This window comes from Melozone crissalis, unplaced genomic scaffold (genome assembly GCF_028551555.1).
Source record: "Melozone crissalis strain CALT ecotype California unplaced genomic scaffold, PUWL_Pcris_2 ptg000023l_1, whole genome shotgun sequence".
Classification (NCBI taxonomy): Eukaryota; Metazoa; Chordata; class Aves; order Passeriformes; family Passerellidae; genus Melozone; species Melozone crissalis.
In genome coordinates, this window is record NW_026535801.1 from 25,114,179 (window position 1) to 25,138,341 (window position 24,163).

Consider the following 24,163-nt stretch of genomic DNA (forward strand, 5'->3'; position numbering starts at 1 on the left):
AGCTGCTGAGCAGCAGAATTGGACCTTCTTGGTATCAAAATTACAGTAACCTTTGTGTTGCACTCAGGCAGTGTATCTACACCAGCTTGTTCTTTCCTGATTACGTTAGTTAGGCCTGGAGACAGAAAAGGAAAAAACATTTGCAAAGTGAGTAGGAAGGATAAAATATCTAAAGTGATCTGTACTTGGAAGTATGAATTGTGCAGCCCAAAGAGCCTTTTCATGGGGGCATCAAGATTCAGTCTTGATGATGAAGTCATATAAAAGTGGCTTATTCTACCCTCTTTTTGTCTGATGTGCCACCTTTCCAACAGCTAGAGATGCTGGCTGTGGTGAAGAGGGTGTGGTCTCTCAGGGAGATGAGGATTTAGGAATGCAGGAGGAAGGACCAGAGCCAGCTGCCTCATCTGTTCCGTCGATGTTGTCAAAGGAAGCAGCAGGAATAGACTGGGCTACCTATTAAATACTTGTGTAATGGCCTTACCAGGAGGAACATACATTCTCTTCTTTGGAAAAGAACAGAGGGATTCACAGCAACAGTGCTGCTGCTAGGCTGGGTGCAGTATGTTGCCCATAAGGAATCAGCAATCATAGACAAAGGGATTTTGATAGGAATTGACTCCCTCATGCACGGTCGGGCACAAGTTCTTTAATTTATTTAACTTGAATAAACAGAAAATGACATAGCGGATCCCATGTGAGCCAAAAGAGCCATCTGTGGTCTAACCCTGTGACAAACAGTATAGCAATAATTCCAATGCCACCAACAATGTGGAGTTTGCCAGAAAAGCAGATGCTTCTTTTGACATGCATCTTCAATACGGTGCCGTTCCTATCCTATAATTGCTGTCTATGGAGGGAGGGTGGATAGGATAGCCAGATGAGCAGAATGGTGACATTGTCGTTTTTGGGGGAAAAGCCAACAGTTTGGAAAATAATAAAAAAGGACAAAGAAGTATAAAAATCATTTTAAAGAAGCTGCAAAATTCTCCTCTGTGCATCATGAAATCTGTGACTTACTTTTTAAGTAAGAGACAATACTTGCATGGATTTATCAGAAATCTTAAGTCTAATACAATATGAAAGAAGAATGAATAATACTTCAGAAACTTCTGTGCAGAGTTTTAAACTTTCTTTTTAAAAAAAACTTTTCTTCCTCTATTGTTTTAAAGAACTAAAGAATGGCCAAACATTCTTAACATACTTTTTTGTTTGTTTTATTGCTGTACTGTCAGCTTTTGTAATACAGATATTCAGGCAGTTCTTGAATAAGCCAAAATATCTGTATATATACTCTGCTACTTTACAGATTTAGAAGGATTAACCTCCAAAATACAGTGATGGATAGCATCCCTAATAGTTAAGAGATGGCATATTAACTGCTTTATGAAATTAAAAATGTAGCTACCTACAACCATAAAAAGGATCCATTTTAAACATCACAAACAGAAGCTCTTCAAAGCAGCATATTTTTGATCACATTGAAAATTGTCCATGGCACTGTTTGTTGACGCTGGAAGTAAAAGTTCACAATGGATAATGACAAAGAAATTGAACAGCAGTAGAACTGGAGATTAGCATTCTTCTAATGAGAGTCTGTCCTCTGAACACAAGTAGCTGCCTTATGTGGTGCAGAAGTCTCACTGCCAGAGATTAGTTTTGTGGGATTTACTTAGAGAAATTGTTACCTGCCCTCTTGTATTTTCCTACAAGGGAGCCAAAAAATGTCCAGGATAAAGCCATGTCTCTCATTTTCCATACATTTAAGTCCCACTTCTTCCATTACACTGTGAGTACAGTCAGAGAATACTATTATTTAATTTCAGATCTTAGTGCGCTGACATCTGAAGAGATTTTAAATGGAGGTAGTGAGTAGGAGTTTCCTGTTTAATAAAAGCTAAAGCAGAGTCCTATTTACAATGCAAAGGGACCACTATGAACCTCTTAATGCTTATGGAGAGTTCATTGAATAACTTTTTACTTTAATTCCATGAATACTGTCCTCTGAGCTGCCATTGAAGTGCTTGTGAGCTGTATGTGACTTGCAGGCTATGATGTGACCATCTGTGATCTAGGCTAAACTACAGGAGCTTCTAAGTTAATTGCTGTTTCAGGTGAAGCATTTCTCCAATGAAGGGTATCTTGAATGTTTCCTGTTGTGGAGAACGTTGTAAGATTTTATACCCTGCTATTAACATGTACCAAGAGAAGTGTAATGCAAGGGAGGAATATTGTATTATTTGGATTGAGTGTCATGTATTCGTATTGCTACCTTTCAGGTGCTGCCTAAACCATCAGTATGCAAGTTACACCTCTCTGAAAATGGATGTGTTTTCTTTTAATTGTAATTTGAATTCTCAGGCTGGAACAAAAACTTCAACACAGTCTAGATATTCAGTACTCGGAGCTTTCTGGATCCTGAACAAAAGCTTTAGCTGGTTTCACTGAAGAAAATAGGCCTGTGTATGTACTAGAATCAAGAAGGAAGTTGGCAGTGAATTCTTTTGTGTCTACTGCTCAGTGAAGGGCTAACCACAAAAACATAGACATGCTTTTTTGTCTGTCTGGTAGATCTCAGTACCATGCTCTCTTTATCGGGTACTTCAGCATCTTGACTTTCTTTTCAGATTCTTTAAATGCAGCCTAGCTGTTGGATTGCAGCTTGTTCATATTTCAGAAACTAAAGTCTTTTGCTTTATATGTGTCTATAATTCTGTCATGAATTAGGGCACAGTACCAAGGTATTGTTTCAGGGGATTGTCCAGGAAATCCAGGTATAAAACTGAGAGGGAAGACAAATGCTGTGATTCAGGATGAGCAGGTGGAAGGGGAAAGGGAGGGTTCATGACATCTGGAAAGGAACAGGATGTGGCCCAGTTCAGCACTCCCCTTGGTCTCCTTTGGGATAGCTTTTATGCTGCAGTGTGGCTAGGTTTGTGTATTCTGCACTTTTTATTTGTCTCTGAACTAGGGGAATCAGTTAGTGGAGCACCAAAAAATCCCTGCCAAGGGATAGAGTCAATGGAGTGAGTGAGTTCCTGGGAACTTTGAAGATTTTTCATTTATCTCTGAGACTCTAAAAGAGCTCCCTGAACCAGAAGGAGTTTCTTGTGCTCATTGCTTGCTTTATTGTTACTATCTTGCCTGCCAACTCCAAGTAAGAAAGCTTTTTTCTTGAGTAATAACAATAAAAGGTTCTCCACACCCTATTCTTGGAGAAAAAAAATCTGTTCAAAGCATCAGTGTGAGTTTTGTCATAAACTTCAGCGTGGCCAGGATTATGCTCACACTTCCTCAAGTGTCTCCATAGAAAAGATATAGATAGATGTTTGAGCTTGCTTTCATTGCTAGCAGAAGATTGCTGTGGCATTAAGCTTTAAATGTGTAATTTAAATAATACTGGTTCCATTTCCTGTCAAAATATGAAAATGTGACATTTTATAAGAACCTGGAATGATTTACTTCAATACTTTCTGGTTTCAGTAATTGTTGCTTTCTGGTGAGAACAGGTTCAGTCCTGCTATGTTGCCATAAAATCTGAGGAAAGGAAGCAAAACAGCTCAGTGGGGAATGAGCTTGGGTTGTAATCAGGTGAGTCTGGAAGTGAAATTGTTAGGAGGATCTGAGTCATGACTGGGGGCTTGTGCTAGACTTTGTCTTGTTTCATTGCTGGTAGAGCCACTCTTCATGAAGGCATTTTAGAAAGGAAGCTGTGAGAAGTACCTACTCATTTATGCTTTTCTGTAATTCGAGGAAGGGCTTCTTCAGATGGCTCAAAAAAAATGTATTAACTGCTTCTCTGGATTTTTCTTACTGGCATTTTTCTTACTGGCAAATTGGTTCAAATTAGTTGAAGTACAACAAAGAGGAAAGAGAGTATTAACTAAAAACAAATATCAGAGTGAAAATAACTTTTTCTGTATTATTTTCATAGATGCATGATGATATCCACCTACGGTTTTGTTTCCTTTTAGTATGAAAAAGACTTATCTGTATTTAGAAAAACAGTTTTCATAGGACTTGGCTGTAAAATACAGGCAAGAAAAAAGGTATAACCCTATATTTTTTTTGTCTTGTAAAGCTCCTGTTAAAACTTATCTATTAAGGCAAGGAAGCTTCCCTGTTCAGTATATGTTTTTTTCATTGATTACTTAATTTTCCTTCTCTTTATTGCAGTTCATCATTGCTGTAATCCCAGCTGTAGTATTCTGGGTATAGTACTTTCATACCAAAATATGGAACATTTAGAGCAGGGTTTTTGGGAGAAACACAGGCCTGGATCTCCAGGTGCTCCTGGTTTGCCTGTGATTTGTAACAGGCAGAGCCTGTGCCCAATGCCAGCATCCACCCTCAGGGTCCCACATCTTCTCAGCAGTTGTTTCTGCTCCGTGTGGCTGAACCACTAACACCTTAAGAAAGATGGAATAGCCTTGCATCCTCAGTATGCAAATAACTCTGTTCACAAAACACAATATCCATAGTTTCTGCCTTGTGCAGTTCACCAGCCCTTTCTGGAATAGTCCTGTTGACTCTTACAGTGTCACTATGAGATCATGTTTTTCACCCATGCAAGGAGAAGTTGTGGGCAGTAGTTTAAAGGAGAAAAAGGGAGCAGGTATCAGGGTTTTCCTGCCTGAGGAGATTTTCAACAGAAGTCTGGAGCTTCTGAGGTACTCTTTCTACTGGTGTCATGCTGAAAATGCTTCGATTTGGTTGTTGAATCTTTCTGTGACAAGTGCTTACAGACTAAAGAAGAGCAATTGGAGAAGCTACCCTAAGGCAGGAGAGATGAGTAAAGCAGCAGCAAAGCTTTCAGTTTCTACTGGTTGACTCATGTCCACTGAGAATTGAACTTGGAGAGGTCTCCAGAAATTCAGTTTTGCTTGGTGTAATGTTTCAGACATGATGAGGAAAAACATGAAGCAGAATAGTGCAGGACACTCAAAATGGCATCTCCGCTGCAGCTGTCGCTTTGCTGGCTTAGAATAAGTGATCAAGGTTTAATGTTACCTTATTTAAAGAAAGGTAATAAAGCAACTGTCTTCATCCATGAACACTCATTTCTGTCAAACACTTGGAGTTCTTCTTTCTTCTAGGGACATGATTTAATTCCAAATGAGTTCTTATTTCCTAAGCTGTACACAAAGTGTTGCAGTGACTTGCTTCACTAGGTATGGCATTTTCTATTCTACTTAGCCCATGCTTTCATTGTACATGTAAAGCTCTCTCTAACCTAAAGTGTTAGGTAGATTAATAAATAAACAAGCAAGGCCCAATTTAGCAAAAATTAAATCCAGATTTAATACTTTTCCTCACTGTTGCACACATCCACAGAGAATGCATGATAATTTTTATATCACTGCCATTTACTGAAGGTGCTGCTTTCAAAATCAGGGAGGTTAGGCAAAGTCAGGCTGGGTAAGCAGGTGCTTGTAGCTTAGTCGCCTGAGCAAGGCTAGGGAAACACTGCTGATAAGATTTTGATGCTATGAGATGATCCAAGTAGCAATTCTGGCTAAATCTGATAGTTAATGTAGGCTGCAATTTATGGTTTGAATTTAGAGTAGATGTGTGAGAACTTTGTTGTTAAAAGTCATGGTACTTTTCCCATTAGGAATTTTGGCTGAGTGATTAAACTCATAATTAAATACTAACATGTTACATAACTTTATATGCATATTTTGTTGCACAAAGAGACTTAAATAGAGTGCTACTGTAGCGATCATACTCTGTTTTGGGACAATGACTTGGGAGTCATTGTCTAAGTTATCTTCTACTTGTTGAAGTTCTTTCGGAATTCTGTAGTCTGAAGGCAGCAGGGATCAGTATCTCCCAACCCCCAGGTCAAAGGAATTTCTTGGGGTTATTCCGTTTTGGTTTGTTTTTTATTTTTTTTTTCTATCTATTGACAGCAAAGGGATTCTTCTGTTCTTAGGGAGACAAAATCCCGCTCTGACTTATTTACAGTCCTTAAGCATAGAATGGTTTATAAGAAAGACAGGAATGGCTCATGTAAGATGAGTGTATTCTCCAGCTGGTTTTCAGTACTTGCAGTTATTCCCATTTGGAGTTTATATTGAGAATGAAACACAGGCAAACAATTCTCCTTGTTTTAAGGCACTTCATGGGGACTGTTCAGTCACTGAGCTTTTAGTTTTCCTAATAAGTACCTGTGGTTTTCCCATTGCTGTGGAGGGCTGGAGGGAAGGTGTCTCAGAGAGCAGGCTCCTCACAGCTGACTCCAGAATGGGCTGGGGAGATCATAGCACAGATGAGCTGATTATTCTGTCACTGGCCTTTTTTGCTTAGATGTTTGCTGAAGATGACAGGAAGGAAACTGCTGTGTAAAAAGAACGATCACTAATTACCTCTTGGAGTGAAAACTGAGGAGGAAATGGCAAACCAGTGTGACAGTGGTATTTCTTGTAAACAGGAATATTGCCACAAGAAATAACATTCTGTTGCCTACATTTATTCCTCCTATCCTTGAGTTCTATGTTTTAATTTAAGATGCAATGATTATGAAGAAAAATTAATAAATGTATTTTTGTAGATGTTGCAATATTGCAGATTATTGTGAGGTCCATATAGTAAAAACTTCAGAACAATTTTTGATACGAATTTTTAGCAGAAACTACAGTTTGTAACCCAAAACTTCTCAAGTTTTATTTCAGGTTTTAGACCGAGCACTCAGTTAAGGTTTGTGAAAGCTGTTTCTAAACAAACAACCCCAAACTTTGGCCAGGTCTCCACTGCAGAATGTCTTGCCAGCAAAGCACTGTGTATCAGCCAGGGGTGTGGAAAAAAGTCATACATCCCCGCTGACATCAATATGCTGGCGAAAGCCCAGGTGTGGATGCAGCTGTGCAGGCAGAAGAGAGCTTTTATCGGCCTGGCTGATGTTGTTTGGGGAGGTGATGCAACTCGGCCAGCAGACAAACTCTGCTCTGGCCCGCGCTGGCAGCGTAGGAGGCTCCGCCAGCGCGGTCACGGCGCCGCGGCTGCGCTGCCAACCAACCCTTTGCAGCAAGAGAACTGGAAAAAAAGTCCCTTTTGAACAACAGAGGGACCTCTATAATTTAGTTTTTATAAGTAGTCGTCGATGAAGAACAGAGCGGAAAAAGTGATTCAGAATTTAAAATTAAAGTTTTAATGTAAAAAACGTGTTTTAGTTGTATGGCTTAAGATGTCACTGTCCCTTTAATGGCTGGCTGTCGTTGGGCTGCAGGCTTTGAGAGCTGCAGGACACTCAGCACATGGGTTTTGTAAAGCCTTTAAGGCTTGTGAAGGTATGAGTCTCTCTGGAAGCACTGGAAAACCTGTCTGTAAACTGAGGAAGACAACTATAGTCCCATTTACATTCCCATCGTGTTTGAATATGACCACTGGCACTAGAACTTCTTCACGTTTAAATAGAAGTTTAAATTTCTCAGAATGGAGTGTTTATGTTTTACAGACAGACAGAATTAGGATTCCTGCTCTCTCTACATACAGACACACATTTTCCTCTCCTGCCTTTGGCCAGCTGGTAACAAGATTTTACAAAACTCCAGTTCTTCATAACATAGAAAAATAAAGATTTTAAGGGAAAAACACTGTAAGAAATAAAAGCAAAACCAAACCAAAGATACTGAAAAACTTAATAGAGGCTCTTAGCCTTTCATTGTAACTTAGAAATAAACCAGTTTAGATGAAGACAGGTATGTGTATGTTGAGTTTTTTGGCAGCTGTACGTGCACATTTTGAAACTGTAAACAGAGCAGTTTTGCATTTGATCACTGTTTGCATTTTGAGAACTTCACTGAAGGCTTTTTGAAGAGAATTTCACTGTGCCAGACTAAGTTTGTTCTGTTGTGAAAATGTTTTGAAACTAGTTGCTCTGTCATTCTGCATTGCTTGTAACCCTAAAAATAATTGCCTGGCATTACTGGAAGAAGAGTGGTCTGACAGACTGACTTGTGCTACTATTGTTAAAATCCGTCAGTGTTTCCATTGCAAACTTGGAAGGGAGCATTTAATCTTTTTCCCTGGAAGAAATTCTAGATCAGTGCTTCAATTCCAAATATTAATATTTTGGAAGTGATTTGATGTTTCTAAAAATCTTTATTAAAAACAACAAAAATCTCTAACCCTATGGCAATGAAATATTGATACTTAGTTATGAAATGCTAAATGATCAGGAATGTATTTCATTCCTTTTTGTAATTTTCAGTTCAATTAAATTGGGCAGCAGCAATGTTACTGCTTATCAATGTTGATTTTATAGCAAGTTTTGCAGTTGGCTGTTCCAGGCCATTATAGCTGCATAATAAACTTTGCAACATGCCAAATTGGAAGATTTCAAAACCTTCCTAGGAAAGCACAAAAAAGAAACACATAATTACCATAAAGTATCTGATATAAGACATGCCTTTGTACTTTTCTCCCACTCACACGTCCATTCCAATTTCTTGAGGTTATCTCCAAAATAGTTTCACTTTTCTTGCGTGTAGTTTCATGAGTGCTCTAAACAGAAGTAAACTCTAATCCTTTCCTCTCTGCCTTCACATTCCTGCTCCCTGCCTTGTGACAGCCAAAGCTTTTGCGTAGTGCAAAGCCCACATGTGGTGTACCAGATCAGGGAAGATCATTTTTGGGTTCAGTTTGTGGCCATACAACTGTTTGTACTAATCCAAGGAACAGGGTGGCACTAGGGTGGGAACAAGTGAGTCTACATTGGCATCTCACTTTATATTCCAATTTATTTTTTCCCCCTCCTGTGCCTTTCCTCTGTATTCACGGGGCAGCTCTATGAGTTTGTGGTGGAACCTCAGGCTTTTGCAGGAAAGGAGCCACATGCAGCCACTTTGTCAGCGAAAACCATGGAGTCTCAAGATGTTTACAGGCAATTTCAGTTCTCTAGCATATATTTTTTAAAGTATTCCTCTCTTACAACACCACAGACAGGTTCATAGTACTTTTTGTACAGTGCCCTGCTGTACTTCTCTTAATGCAAATGATTTCTTTACTGTACATTTCTTCTAGGATGTTTTAATGTTCCATTGGGGTCTGATTGCAAGAGCAATAGGGTTAGATACCTTTAGGAGTAGGTAGAAGTGCTTCTGTGCTTTTCTCCTTTTGAAACTTGAATTTTTTGCCATTATATAGAGCCTTTTTCTTGATAATTGTGAAGTAATCCACAAATATGGAGACAGACAGCAGTATGAAAGTTCTCCCAAGGCACACCATTCATAAAGTATTTTTCTTAAGCTATCTGTGCTCGTTATCTATCTGTAAAAAAATAATAGCAGTATTATATGATGTACTAAAATCCAGAAGAGATAGAAAAGAGGCTCCTAATTATTTTTGTATTTTTTGATAGATTAAGGAAGGAGCATGGTCTTTGTGCCTGCCACAATTTGACATGTGAAATAGTCATAGTGATGACTATTTGTATGTGCTGGAACCTAAAGAAACAATAGTTGCTATTTCATTTTCACATGAGATGACACAATGAAGAGTGATAAAATCCTTTGAGTAATACTCAGTGGAGGTTATATATAATTTGACCCTGTGTCGTGCATCAAGTGGTGGTTGGAGATATTAGGATATGCCTGTGAATCCTGTCCCAAGTGTGATGTGAAAGCAGTTGTATTTAAAATCCGTGGGTAATTAGGAACAGGTTGAGCACTGTGCTCCCCATGGTAAGCAGGCTGCTGTAGATGAGCTGATGTGCATGCTGTGATTGCTGCCTGTACTCTACTCTAACTTGCTTTTTCTTTTGCAGCAGTCCATTGTACCAGCCCATCCAATGGCTCCTCCTAGTCCCAGCACCACCAGCAGTAATAACAACAGTAGTAGCAGCAGCAACTCAGGATGGGATCAATTAAGTAAAACTAACCTTTACATCAGAGCACTGCCTCCAAACACCACTGATCAGGACCTGGTAAAACTATGCCAACCGTAAGTACAACGTTTAAATGTAAATTATAATGTCGTACCTTACAAGCTTGTAGTAGGTACCCAAGATGAGTGTTTGGATTATGAGGGAAGAAAACCAGATACATAAACTGCTTCATGCTGTGATATGGTGGCAGGTTTCAACTTTGTTGGCAATGAGAAGGAAAAGATTGTTTGATGCTTTGGCAAAGCACAGAAAGTGAGAATACAGTGGTGAACTGAAGCAACCCACTGCTTTTGTAAAAGCTGTGATTACCCATTGTGCTGCTGAAATCACAGATAAAATTAATACCTAAATATGAAACTTGCTATTGAGAACCTGCATAGAGGGTCTCTTCTGTTCACTGCTAAGATAATCTGTTGATACAAACTTGAGTAATTGTTCTGAATCACTGTGAACTACAATGTGCATTTGAAGGCTTATCCTAGTTTCAGACTAATTTATGGCTGTACTTTGCTGCACAGTTGTTTTTAAGATTAGAAATAGCTGGTCCATGTAAGAATCCCGTCTAGTGGCTGAAGTTCTGGATAGACTTGGTTTAGCAGAGGGCTTTTAGGCAATCTTGTTAACCTAAGAATTTTTTTGCTAAAGAGAGTTATTTGTTCTATTTTTGAATTTTTACAGCAACACATGCCTCTTACTTTCAAATATGGGTTATATGTCAAAAGACTCTGCAATTGGGTTTTTTGTACACTGTTTAAAATCACCTGCCTTAAATGTTTTACTGGACTTTTACAATGTCGTAGTACTTCTGAAATTCATAGTGCACTGTCTGGATTATTTTGAAATCAAAAGTACTCAGATAAATTTTCAATACTACATGTAGGAAAACATCCAAATCTGTCTATTTTGGATGAAGAATTACTAAGATTTGAATTTAATGCCACTGCTGAAATTTAAAAAATAATTTTATGTTTCATTTAGCAGATAAGTAAATAGATACAAAAATAGAGCACAACACAAGTAAGAAAAATTGATAGCAAAATGTAAATTTTGGATCCAAGCTTATGTGAAGTACTTTTGGTTTTGAATACTGCAAAAAAAATTTGATAACTAATTTATAGACGAGATTTTCTTTTTTTAATTTAAAAAAAATGGACTTTCAGGGTAGCAGTCACGTAGAAGTCATCTTAGTGTATATTAAAAACAGCTTGCCCTCAGATCTTAAAAGAAAAAAAATTCTATTTGCTTATTTCTCCAACAGCAAATGAAATCCTTGTGTTTTGTAGAGAAGAGAATAGATAATCAATCTTTGAAAAGGCTTGTTGATAAATTAAGCATTTTTACAGCTCCCTATGTGACAATGACCTCTTGTAACTTGAATTTTAGTTGCAAATGCATGTTTTACAGAAGTGGATTTTCCTTCCCGTTTTTGTCTCTTGAACTGATGAAGAAACCTTGGCCTGTGCACTCATGTTATGTTAGGACAGAGCTGTAAGGTTATTTTGCACTGGAACCACCCCAGTAGCTACCATTTGTGCAGTGGTTACTATAGCTTCTTAATCTCTTTCTGAAGACATTTTGGTTTGCACAGTCTCAGATATCATTGATGCATGAACAGCCTAGAAAAAATATTTTTAATAATTTGCTGTAACTGGTCCTCTTCCTCTTAAATAACCAAATATTCTGATTTTGTTGTTGCTGTTCAATATATAATTGTAGTTGGAATAGTATGAATTGTATAAATAAAGAACAGGCAAAAACTTCAGCCATGAACTTGTTAAATCAGTTCTGATGTGAATTTACGGACATGGAAGGTTATGACATTTATTCCTGTGAGATATTTCCTTCTAAGAATTTTACCTAAGAGGAAAGGAGATTGTCTCCATTCTCCATTTCTGCTCAGGAAGCAAGTGAGATGTCCAGAAACTTTAGGTAGGACAACATAATCCCTGAGCAACTAACTGGATTTGGCAGTAAGATAGAAATGGCAGCTCTCTCCCTGTTCACTGAGCTCAGTAATCCACTTTTGAAGACCATGGGAAGTTTCAGATGCAAACCTTTTCTTTCTTGTAAATCTGCCTAAGCTTCTAGGATGTAGAGGGCAAGATATTCTTCCAAGTGAACCTGCCGTGTTCATTGTTTAAGCTGAGAAAATACAAAATAAATGGAGAATAGAATCTTGGATGCACAGAAGTCAATGAAGAGACTGTTGCTTACTCCAGGTCTCTGAAATATTTTTTTTGTCTCTTTCCAAATTCCTAAGATTTTACTGAGAGGCTTTTAGAGTAGTTTTAGCTCCCTTTCTCCATATAAAGTGGGTCTTGGTATCCTAAGAGGGTGTCCCCTGCAGTGCTTCGTGCTAAGAATAGATAGAAAGGCTGCTCTGCATTTTGTAGAAATGATCTTGCTAGTTGGCAATAAGCAGCTTTTGGTGGATGTACATAAAAAGATCACTGGCTTGTTTTGTGCCTTTTGGCTGATGTCAGACAAGACAGAGAAACACCTGTGGGTTGAGGAAATAATGGTTGAAAAGCATCAATGTCACTGCAAGTACCAGAAACATCCCATCTGCAGAGATTTTTCCTTCTGATCGTCATGGACTTGTATCATATATGCTCTACTGAAAAGTTACTTTTAGTGGTGGTTATGGTAGAGAAAGATTGCTTTTGATAGAATCCCTCAGAATACAAGCTCAAATAATCTACAGATTGCTTGTGGGGGAGATTGTTATACTGTGAGTTTTATTTGATTTAGTCAGGATTTGCATTGTTCTTCTCACGACAGCAGTGCTAATTTTGGCCACGTTTTTACTTTGTTTAATTCTTTTTGGTGAATCACTAGAAAAACCCCTTATCAATTATGGAAGCATTGGGCTTGCTCTCCTGTTGTAGCACAGCTGTGCAGTATTTATGAACATAGTGAACAAACGTTCAGCAGCTTTGTGGAAAAGTATTTTCCTGGCAAGAGCACAATTTGCCGGTATACGTGTCTACAAATCTGTCTCCACCTTCAACTGATTGGTCATTTCTGTTTTTCTATCAGGAGAAGCTCTTTTCCTCTTTTCCTGGTTGAAAAGAACACATTATGTTTTTGTTGTGAGGGCTTGGGAGCACGGCCGTTTTTCAGAGCATATTTCTGGCTTTTGTGTGGGAACTGAAGCTGCCATATTTCTGAGTAGTTCATTCAAACTTGAGCCTGCTACTCCAGTTCTGCATTGAGAAACCAAATTTCTTCATATCAGTTGTGCCAGAGGCAGAAGTGTGGGGAGGACTGAAGTAGGTATTGTTTGTCACAAGGATGTCATAACAGTCAGCCCAGAACCAGAGGAGTGTCAGGGGGACATGATGTGAGTCAGCCCTGGCCATAAGAGCTTCCCATCAGGGATGTGGGAGCAGGCAAAGCAATCCATGCAGTGGCTCCTGTCCTCTGCTCCTGTCCTATTTAGCAATCAGCTAAATAGGACAGGAGCAGAGGACAGGAGCCAGTGAGGTTTGGGAAAGTCTGCAGGAAGCTGCCTGACTCTGCTGTGTGGTTTCTTTTCACAACCATGGAGTGCCATTGCATGGGATCTGCTGCACTGAGCAAGCCTCTGCCATGAAGAGCTGGTTTGACAGGGTTGCTGAAGCAGTGTTTACTTCAGCCATGCCTAATTGCACTCCCTTCTCCTGGTGTGGATGTCAGTACTTGATATGCTTTCTTCAGCTCTACAGATGGGTTTTGAATATATTATTTAGGCTTTAACTGTATTTTCTTATTGGTGACATTGAATATCTGGATCTGAAGATGCAAGATTAAGTCCATTCCAGTTATTCACTGAAATTGTTGAGCCTGCTTATCTGATTAGGGACTTACGTGATTGGGTCTTAGCAGATTCAGCCAGGAGTTTGTAACTTGCTTTGACATGTTTTCTAGGTGCTTTCCAGACTCTCACTAAGCACTGTGCTTTGCTGAGGATGACCTTTATGCTGAAGCCACATGGTTCCAAAGCCCTGTACTTTCCATTGTCTAGCTTATGATTTACTTGCTGGCCTGCAGCAGCATTGTGTCTGTGTAATGCCGTTTCTTCAAAAACCTCCTTTTGTGAAGTGTACATCATTAAATGAGGATGATGCAGCAGACCCTTCATCCTCCTGACAATCCCCAGTCCCTGGGTGAGATTTCAAGCTTTGAGGCTTAACCCAAGTCTCCTCTGTTCAGTTCAGCATAAATCATTTGGTCAGCCCACCCTTTGGTATTTTCCCTTCCAGGCTGTTTTCTCACACTCTGCTGCTTGTATCAAGCTGTTTGTAGTCTATATGATATTTTTGAAATCGCTTTTTCCTTTGGACAGTTTCACTTAGTTGGTCTTCCTCCTTAAGTTATCACTGTAGGGTCATATTGTGGGTTTTTAATGGGATTACATTAAGCAAAGCAGCTGCTTTAGGATAACAAAATATAGAATTACCACAGCAGGCCTTTGTTCTGTGCCAGGATGGTCTGCACACAGAAGCAGAACTTTGCAGTGGCTGCCTTTGCATATGTGCTTTCTGAAATCACCTGTCTTGCTGAGAGAGTAATTTAGGGTTCCTTGCCAAATACTCAGCATCATGAACACAGGCATAGCTAAAACAACTGGCAGGCTAATGGTTTTGTTGAAACATATGACCCAGATGTGATATACAGCTTTGTTTCCAAAACATACTTAGTTATATACTCTGATGTTTCCCTGTTTTGAGGCAAGATAACTTGGAAGTTGTTTCAATTCCCTGTTCTTAATACAGGACGTATTTTCATTGTCATGTGACATTCATTAGTATATTAATGTTTCCATGTTCTTTGCTGTGTAATTGTGACCTCTCCCATGTTGCCATTTCTCATCTCCTTCAAACATACTTAGGACTGAAAAGAGGTGAACTGGAGCTCAGACATTTAATGTAGCAGGGAGCTGGCATCACTGTGGTCACTTTAGATCAAGAAATTTGTTAATTTTACTCAGCATATCTCATTAGAAAAAAAAAAAGGCTGGACTTTAGAAAATAGTCTGAATATCTCTTGCATTTAACTCCTTGGGAGAGTGATCTGGGCAGGTCATTGCTGCTTAGAAATAGTTATAGCACATGAACACAACCCCTAAGTGGCTAAGTGGAAGTGGAATGGAAGTTTTCAAAGCAAACTTCTCCAATTCTCTTTAAAGTATTTTTTTTTTATTCCTTTTCCCCTTTTTCTCCATTTTTCTTGCATTTTTCTTTCATGGTTTGCTGGCTGCAGTGAGGTATTGCATTCATAATTATGTGGAATAGGATTTCATGTCATATAATTAAATGTGATACATCAGTGTCTCTGAAACTGTTCCCTTTGAGAACAGTATTAATCCTGATTGTTTTGTAGTAGGAGCCTATCTATTGTTCTAGCTTTTAGGGTAGAAAGAAGCCCTCTGCAAATTTCTTTTTTTCAGAGTTATGTGTGCATTTTTAAAAACAGTATGATTGCATACACATCTGAATAAATAACACCAGGTTTACAAAATAATATTTGGTTCTAGGAGGAGAGAGATTCCTTAGTGATTGAGCAGTAAGTGATTTGTACTGTTCAGCTTGTTTGTATAATACCAGCATCATGTTTTACCTTTATTCCCTGTTCAAGGAATGTGGCATGGTTTGGGGTTTGTGTTAGCTGCAGTAGGTTTTCCTTAACTGCACTTTTCACTCAGTTTTGCTCTTCAGAGAAAATGTACCCCCAGGGATGGTGAAGGTGTGCTCCCTGGATGCTTTCATTGGTTGTGCCAATGCTGTTGCCTGTGCAGTGGTGTGGAACACAGTAGAGAAACACCCACAGGAACCCTGGGACCAGATTAAGCTGATCTCCACTGTGTTTTGCCCAGCTGATGCACCCAGTTTCTCAACCAGACGGACTGTCAGAGGAGGAGTGGCCTGCCACTGTGGTGTGTAAACCGGCTCTGCTGGCTTCTGTCTGAGCTGGTGAGGTTCCTGGGAGGTTCCTGTCAAAAATATGTATCCCATTTCTACAGCTGAAAAGAAATAGAATTCATTATTGTATGTTCCTTTTGCCAGATGCACCGGAGAGATGTAGGCCTGATGTGAAGGCTGAAATGCTCCTTTTTGCCAGGGCTTGACTGCCACACGTAGCAAGGCATTTGCTTGGTATGCCATGGGAACTGTGATTGGCCTGGAGATGTGATGTTTGGTTTAAATGTTTCCTTTTTATTGTTTAGCAACAGATCTCAGCAGTCATGTCATGAAGTGTCTAGCCTGGCATGATGTGAAGGAAGACTCTCTATCTTCCCCTCAATATTTGGACTTTATTTAGCTAGAAATAAAATTCAGACAACTTTACATTCATGATCAAATGAAATCTACGCTGTAGTTCTCTCTGAGAAGTTCCAGGGTGTTTTTTTACAGTAATGCTTTCATGTTGAATGTTATTAGGGACTCATAGATATTTTCAGGGAAATTGCAGTTGAGAGAAAAGTAGAAAAGTTGTCCTGTCCTCCAGATGCAGATAGTCTCTTAACATGCCTCAAATTTAAAACAAATATACTTTTAATTTTCTCTTTCAATTTTTTTATTAAGCAAAGATTGTGGTTTTTCTAAGTCAGTATTTCACTTAGCCTAACTTAAAAACAGTTCCCCTGAGCACATTGTTTAAAAAACAAGTAATCCAAATAGAGAACTGCAAAGGAACTCTGTGTTTGCCTGTGCTCGCAGATGTGGAGATCCAGTGATTGCAAAACTCCCTGTCCCCTGGGAGATGAGAGTTTTGTTGCAGTGTGGGGCCAGAGGAATGGTGATCCCATGGAATTTCCTTGAGGAAGTGGGGGCGAGGGAGGAGAAGAGAGTGGAAGGAATGTTTCAGCCGCAGCTGCTTGTAAAAGGAATACTGGGAAAACAGATTTGGTAAAAGTTACCACCATTTAAGATCTCTTCTTGGAAATCAAAAAGCTGATTTGGTAGTGCGGGGCTGGGTATTTGCTGTGCAGAGATGCAACCACAGAGCTGCAGGAATGAAGTGTCCAGTGGCAGCTGTTGGAATGTCTTTGATCAGGGTCCCAGTCCCCAGCTCCACAATGGCTGGGACCTGATGCAGATGGGAAGCAATAGCAGCAGTTACTCACTGGCATAACCAGTAATTCAAGAACATTTTGAAGGGGTCAGTTTAATTCCAGTGGACTAATAAAAATGTTAACAAGTACTAATCAGGCTTTTTGGTGGGTTCCATGATGCCAAAAACTGCCCCTTCTGTCAGAGACCTCTTAGGCAGGCGTCTCAGTCAGAAACCAGTCCAGAATTGACTCAGCTTAGAGCCCAAGTTGGTTTTGCCTCAGTGTGCTTACATCAAGCTTGTCCTTTTCTTCAGGAAACCATTCAGAGCAGAAATCAGGATCAGTATTTGCAAGCAGATTCTTATATCCAATGACCCAATACCCTGTTATCACAAAACTTGTAGAAATCTTGTGAAGTCTTGACTTTGTTTGCTAAAGGTTCATTCTGCTTAGCTCTTATTTCTCGAATGCTAACTCCTGATGTTGACATGTTATAAGGCCACTCATTTTTTTTTTAAAACCTTTTAACCTTTTTTTACCCACATCATTGCTGAGCTACATTTTGGGTTGACAAACAACAGCCTTTAACAATTTGCAACCCACATAATAAATACTCATATTTACCTGCAGAATGAAAGCAGTAGCAAATATTGGTAAACTAGTTAAATATCATTAATTAATTTAATTCAGATCTTGCTACCTCCAATGAAATGTGTAACTGAGGAAATAGAGAAAACAGTGTTTATCTTTAAAAAAACCTCCACTGAATATTAAGACTTGATCCTCAATTTTTTCCCCCAACTCCTAAAATTTTACCGTGTTTCGGCATTCAGAAAATATTAGCTGCCTCAGTTCAATTTGAGCAGTTGCCTTACTCAAGGCTCAGACAAACTCTGTAGAAAATTAAATCATTAAAGGGTTACTGAGAGAAGAATTAACATTTCATCATTTAAGTGTCTGATCTTTGTAGATAGATGTGCTGTACCTTGGAAAAAAAGTCAAGTTTTAATTTGAATGTTGATATTGTTATGATAAATGGACACAGAGAAAAAAATCACAAGTGAAAACTCAAAAAGAAAATACTTCAATCTGGGGTGTGTTTTGACACAGTTACTAGTACAAATATTCTACTTGAAATAACCTGTGTGAGTTGAGTTAATAATTTACAGAATAAATTGCAGTGGAAGAAATATGTTCTAGTATATACTCCTGTCCTGCACCTTACATTTCCATTTCTTCTCTTACTTATTTTACCAGAAGATAAAAATTACCCCCCAAAATGTGTGTAACTTCACTTTTGGATATAAATAATTAGATTTAATTAACTGATCATTTTGGACATCTTAACTGAAATATGTTGGCCTAAAATGTGTGCTCTTCTTAAATGCTTGTTTTCCATATTCTGTGCAGTTGTGTAATTTTATATCTTTAGAAGACAGAGTCTGAGTCAGTATTTTTCCTAGGAAAACATTGTGGGCTTAGGTTTTACACATTATTAATATTTCTAATCCTAGTGCTGCTTTTTGGCTTACGTGCAGTCACTAATAAGCTTTCACAAGTCTTCTCAAAGTATCAACAATTATTCTGTTGCATTAATAAGGACTTTAACGTCTGAGTGAATGCAATACTGAAATACGTGTTGTGTTAATAAAAGATCTAAAATGGTAAGAAAGGAGCTGCATACAGGGTAGTAAAGATATATGAGAAACCTCAAATCTTTTATTTTCAAACTCTTCATGTCAGAAATAAATCTAAAGACTTAAAAAAGATCTAAATTACTTACTTCTGGTTTCAAGGACTTTGCTGAAAGGGTAACTGAAGAGTTTTTGGAGTGCGGAGACAAGCACAGTTTTATAGTTCAGTATATAATTTCATTTAGTGTATGTATCAAAGCCCAAAGAGACTGCTGTGCTCACAAACAGAAATGCTTCCCCATGCCCCAGAGATGATGGCAAGCTTGACTGAAGCTGTCTGTGTGCCGTGTGCTCCCAGAGCCCTGATCCTGGGAAGCCCAGAGCACCCAGGACCCGCTGCTCCTGCTGCCAGCCAGGGCTGGGAATCACTCCCTGCTCCAGAGTGTGCAGGGAGGATTCGTCTGGTGGTGAGGGCTGAGCTTTGTGGTGCTGAGTGCCAGATGAACTTCACGATGTCTGGTTCTTTTGGCACTGCACTGTGGTTTCTTTTTCTTTTCAACCTGTGCTGTGCAGTACCCCAGGCAGAAATCTCCCCTGTGTTAAGCCTGAATGTCTTGGCTGAGTTCTGGAGAAGATATTTGGCAGAGAGAAGAGAGACTCTTTCCCTTCAAGGCCTGAGGGTATCAGCATGGTGGGGTATCCAGCCGAGCTGATGTAGCAGTGTGCATTTCCTTTCCTCATCACTGCTTGTGGTACTGTTGATCTGGAAAGGTCTCTTTGTAAATAATTTGTCTTTCCTCTCCTCCTCCCCAGAGATCCTGTATTTAAACTCTTACATTTCCCATACTTGAAGCTACATGTTTTTTATTGTATGGAAGGCTTTGTCTTAAGTTTTATTGCTAAGGCTTATTTGTTGCCAAAAGTCTGTGTGCTACATTTTGAAGATCTCAAATAATGAGAGGGAAAGTCTTGCTCTCTGTTCCTTTTTCTCTGTGACAGCTTACAGGGCTTCCACATTTCAGAACAGAGGTACAGTACTAGCAGTGAAAGACTGTTGTGCCAGGACTGCTGCTGAAAAGGCCATCATCACACAAAGGCCTCAGCATGAATGTACATTTTAAATGTAAATTAGGATCAATTCTTTTTGAACATCTTCCAAATATTCAGAGTTATGACATTTTAAAAATACACAAGAACATGTCCCAGTCCTCTGTTCTTCCCAAGTGAATTGCATATTACTTTATTCCATGGGAAATTCTGAAGGTTTTTTCCTCACATTTTATTTATTTCTTAATTATATATTTGTTAATTCTCTCTGAAGTCTAGGACACTCACTCTGAATTATGCAGTTTCACAAATGTCATTAAATATTTTTTAAAAGAGTGGCCCTTCCAGGAAGAGGGGACAACTCTGACTGCCACTGGTAATTGTTTCCCATCTAACACTTGAACTGAGATCGAGGTGATAATCTGAGGAGCAGAGGCTCACTGGTCTGGATGTAGCTGAAAGGTGAGCAGAAGCAAAACTTGACTTTTAAAGGTAACTGGTTACTGAACGGTATCCTAGTAGTGAATATAGGTTTTTGGGAACATTGTTCATTTCTTTATCTCATGGGATTTAAAAAAAAAATGCAGTTTAATTAGAAACAGAGCAGAGTACATCTAAATATATAGCTGTGAAGCCAGATGCTCAATTCTTTAGAATGTTATAATGATATACTAATAGAAACTCTACTGAAAAGGGCATCCACTGCTATTTATATCACTACAACAAAATCAGTTAATTTTTTGCCATGAAAAAGGGGAAGTTAATTTGTTTCTCTCTATGAAGATTTTTCAAGTCCTTGTGATAGAAAATATCTGAGTGCCTTTAGGGCATCTTAGATTCGTTCATCATTTTCTGGTAGTTACTGTGCCTTGTTTTGTCCTTTCCATAAGTGAGAGATGGGGAGGCAGCTTAAAGTGCAGAGGAAAGAGTAAATTTTCAGAATTGTGTGTTATAGTCAGGAGGGAGTTCTGAGGGCATTGCTTTCTTCTGCTCACTAGTGTTTTTTCCAAACTTTTGCTTTTTTCAGGGGGGAGAATTTACAAGAAATTTAATTTCCCTTCAAGAATTTTGCTAGATTTGTATTTGGATTTGGGTCACTGGTGTTCTGCCTTCTTTAGGACTCAATACTTCTGTTCATGCTTGTGCCAAAGAGATTTGACAGCTCTTGAGTTCAACTTCTTCAGTGATGGAGGAAATGTGAGGCTGTTTCTCTCAAGTTGCTTTCCCCTAGTGGTAGAGGTCAGCATTTGGCTATGACAGTTCTCCTTTATTTTTTTGGCAGGCAGTTCTCTGACATTCCTGTTACTGAGATCATCCTCACTAGGCTTTCAGAAGAACATCTGACTGGGGCTCAAATTCTTCACCTTCTGCTGTTCTGACCATATAGTATGTTCTAGGAGAAGTTTCGCTCCTTGCCATTAATAATTAATTGTTTCTAGATACCTTTTGTTAACGCTAAGATCTGTTAATTTGTGGTTTCTTCCTTTCATTGTGATTTGGTTCCATGTTAAGGGTGTGGATTCTTTTAATCCCAAAGATAATTTAAGGGAATAAAAGTATCATTAAATTACTGCAGTCTGAGTCATACTTGGTCTGTGAGTTTATTTCCCTGGCCTTCCCACACAGCGTTTCCGATATGCAGTGAGCTGAGGGTGTGCAGGAAAGACTTTAGAGTGACCTAGAGACTGTTTAACTCTTTACTAGGGGGCGGCTCTCTGACACTGGGTATAGCCTTTGCTCTTTCCAGTCTCAGTCCTTTCCTATGTGATAATTGTATCCATTCTATTTCCCTGCCTCTGAGTGGTTTTTATATAAAGTGTTTTAAAGTTTCTACTTGAATTGCTTTAAGCATCTTTTTTAATTAAATTGATTGGAAAAATTAGAAAACTAACTATTTTAAAACCTGAAGTGTAGGCATGGAGATTCATCCTCAGAAGTTACAGCTTCTTTCCTGTAGTACTTTATCACTCCTAAGAGAAAAGCTTGTTCTGCTGCCCTCTTGCAGGCAAAGAAATAGTCATCTCAGGCTCTCTGAAACAAAAAGGTCTGTAAAGCCCAGAAACACTGTGATCATGTCATACAAGCTTCCTTGCTGGCATGTAATGCTGAGTATGTTCAAGAAAGGTGGTGATAATGGATTGGCTTTACTGACTTTAAGCTTGCCTATCAACTTTGCAGTCATGCAGTGTTTGATTGATTTTTCTTGATTCTGTGTAAGAATGTGGTTTTTCGACTAATTCCTTCTGTGGCTGCTGATGTTCTGGGTTTGTGAAACTCCCACAGATGCTCCTTTTAAGAAACTTTTGACTGTGTATCTTATTCTGCTTAATGTAGTTTCCGTCGAGGTTTGCAGTTGATGCAGCAAACTGGAGGATCTTAATTTTCTCTGAGCCCAGCTGACGCCCTCCTTTGCACAAATACTTTTGGGTTGGGTTTTCCCTGCTAGGCCAGGATTAACCTCTATCATCTGTGTTCTTCTCTGTGAAGCCCAGTGATCCAACTGCTTCCTTGGGCACACTGCCAAAAGTGCAGTCTGGGACACTGGGCTTACCCTTCCATGGTGGTATTTACATGGTCACTTTGCAAAAGTCACTGGAGATGAGGGGCTGGGGATCACGTGTGGCTCAGGGCTCTGTGTGTTCTGCAGGGCAGTCTGGGGGTGCCCAGAGTGTGGGCCTGCAGCCCTGGCTGCTGCTCAGGGCTCAGTGGGCTGATGGTGCAGTGCTTCCAGAGGGCTGCCATTGTCCTGGGCTGCTGCAGTGATGGGATCTGAACAGATTAATGATGCCTTAAAGAAAAGGGTACATTTAAGCTACCAAAAGCAGATTTCTATGTAAGTATCTATTACATACTCTTTGCAAAACTGCAGAAATCAAACTCTGCCTCCTGCTTTCCTCAGTCAATATTCAAAAGATCATCTAAGCAGTGTGAAACTGAGGAAGTGTCACTGAATATGACCCTGACGCATCAGCTACAGAGGTTGCACTTTAGATTTTGTGTTACAGCTTGTGATTGCTCATCTATCTAAAATTTGGCAACAGATGGATAGTAGTTTTTTTTAATGCATAACACTCCTCTATCCCTGTCTCAGCACTTAATACTACTGCAGGCATCCTTTCAACAGAGCCGTGCAGTTACAATCAATAATATGTGAGCTGATGTTTCTGCTCAATAACATACAGCCACTTAAATGCCCTTCTGAAGTATATTGACCCCTGGAGAGAACTACTTTAGTACAACCATCTTCCCTATTGAAATGGAGTTATTTGCTATTCAGCACAGCTGGGACTTGAGGCTGCAGAAGCAGATTCAAATAGAGATAAAGTCTACATGCCATGCTGTTAAGGGGACAAGGCATCCAGAAGGCTTAGCAGTGATTTTGAGTAATTTGTCTGTTTAGCTCTGTTCTAATAAGATTGACATTAAGTTACCAGAAATTAAAGGAGTTTGTACTTTATTACAAGGTGTTAATCCCAGTATAGAATAGCTATTGAAGGCAGGATGTTACTATGAGTATTTCATAGAAGAACCACTTTAAAATGCAGTTCAGAGAAAGTGGAAGTTATTTGAACACATAGAGACTTTCCCCCTCCAGCCTTCCAGACAGAAGAGAGGCAGCCAACACTTTCTGAGATGGGGTGTTAAATTAGTGCAAGCTAGAGGTAAGGACAAACAGTTATCTTTATGTGTAGTGTGCTTTAACCCAGCAGACCAACTGTTGGAAATCCTCTTGTCTTTTCAGTTGTCTTAATGTTACAAAGCCAGAGGGCAATACATAGAAAATATGTTGATGTAGTTAAAAAAGTTATCAATGCTAGGCATTATACTAGCAACGAAACATCTTCAGTGCAATGCAAGACATTATGTATGCATGTACATATAGATATATGTACTTTTTATATATGTAATTTTCACAAAATGTGAAACAGTTTTTTGTAGTTCGGAGTTGGCAGATGGATCAGGGCTTGGGAAATGGAGTGTGGTTGAAAGTGCCCTTTTATGGCAGTCGTCAATCTCATGGTTTTCTAGACTGATGGCTTCCTTGAGGCATCATCTGTTTAAACTGGATGTATAAGACTTGGTTAGTAACCTTCACCAGAAATGAAATTGATATGCAAGAATAAATTAAAGAGTAATCCTCTGCAAATATGTAGGTTTGTGGTATTAATAGGTGTCTCCCTATCTATCCAGAGAGGAGGTAATCTCACACTAGCTAAGCCTGTAGCCAAATGATAAAATCATTTTGATTTACACTGTTCTGACTAAACAAGAGAAAAAAAGTATTGGGAAGTGTAGATAGATGATTTTATTTTCCCTTTGCCTTTTCCTTAATTCCCTCCCACAATAAAAAGAAATATGCTTAGGAATTGCCAAAATAATGGACAATGCATCATGCGCTGACAATTACTGAATTTGGCTTCCTTGAATGGAGGAGGAGGAATTGAAAAATAAAATGTCTTCAGGTAGAGAGGCTCATTTATGCTCCCAAGCTGATCTCTACTGTTTAACAGAGGGAAGAGGAAAGAGTTATGAATAACAGGAACTGCTTTGTTATGTCTT

General features: G+C 39.1%; 1 protein-coding gene across 4 annotated transcripts in view; it reads left to right on the top strand.

Moving 5' to 3' along the window:
- RBMS1 (RNA binding motif single stranded interacting protein 1) overlaps positions 1-24,163 on the top strand; it is a 143,096-nt gene that overhangs the window by 67,849 nt on the left and 51,084 nt on the right. For 3 of the 4 annotated variants that reach the window (XM_054277934.1, XM_054277937.1, XM_054277938.1), the window contains exon 2: positions 9,767-9,942. In XM_054277934.1, coding sequence (XP_054133909.1) covers positions 9,767-9,942 — 176 coding nt within the window. The remainder of the gene's footprint in view (positions 1-9,766; positions 9,943-24,163) is intronic. The other variant, XM_054277936.1, reaches the window with a different exon arrangement.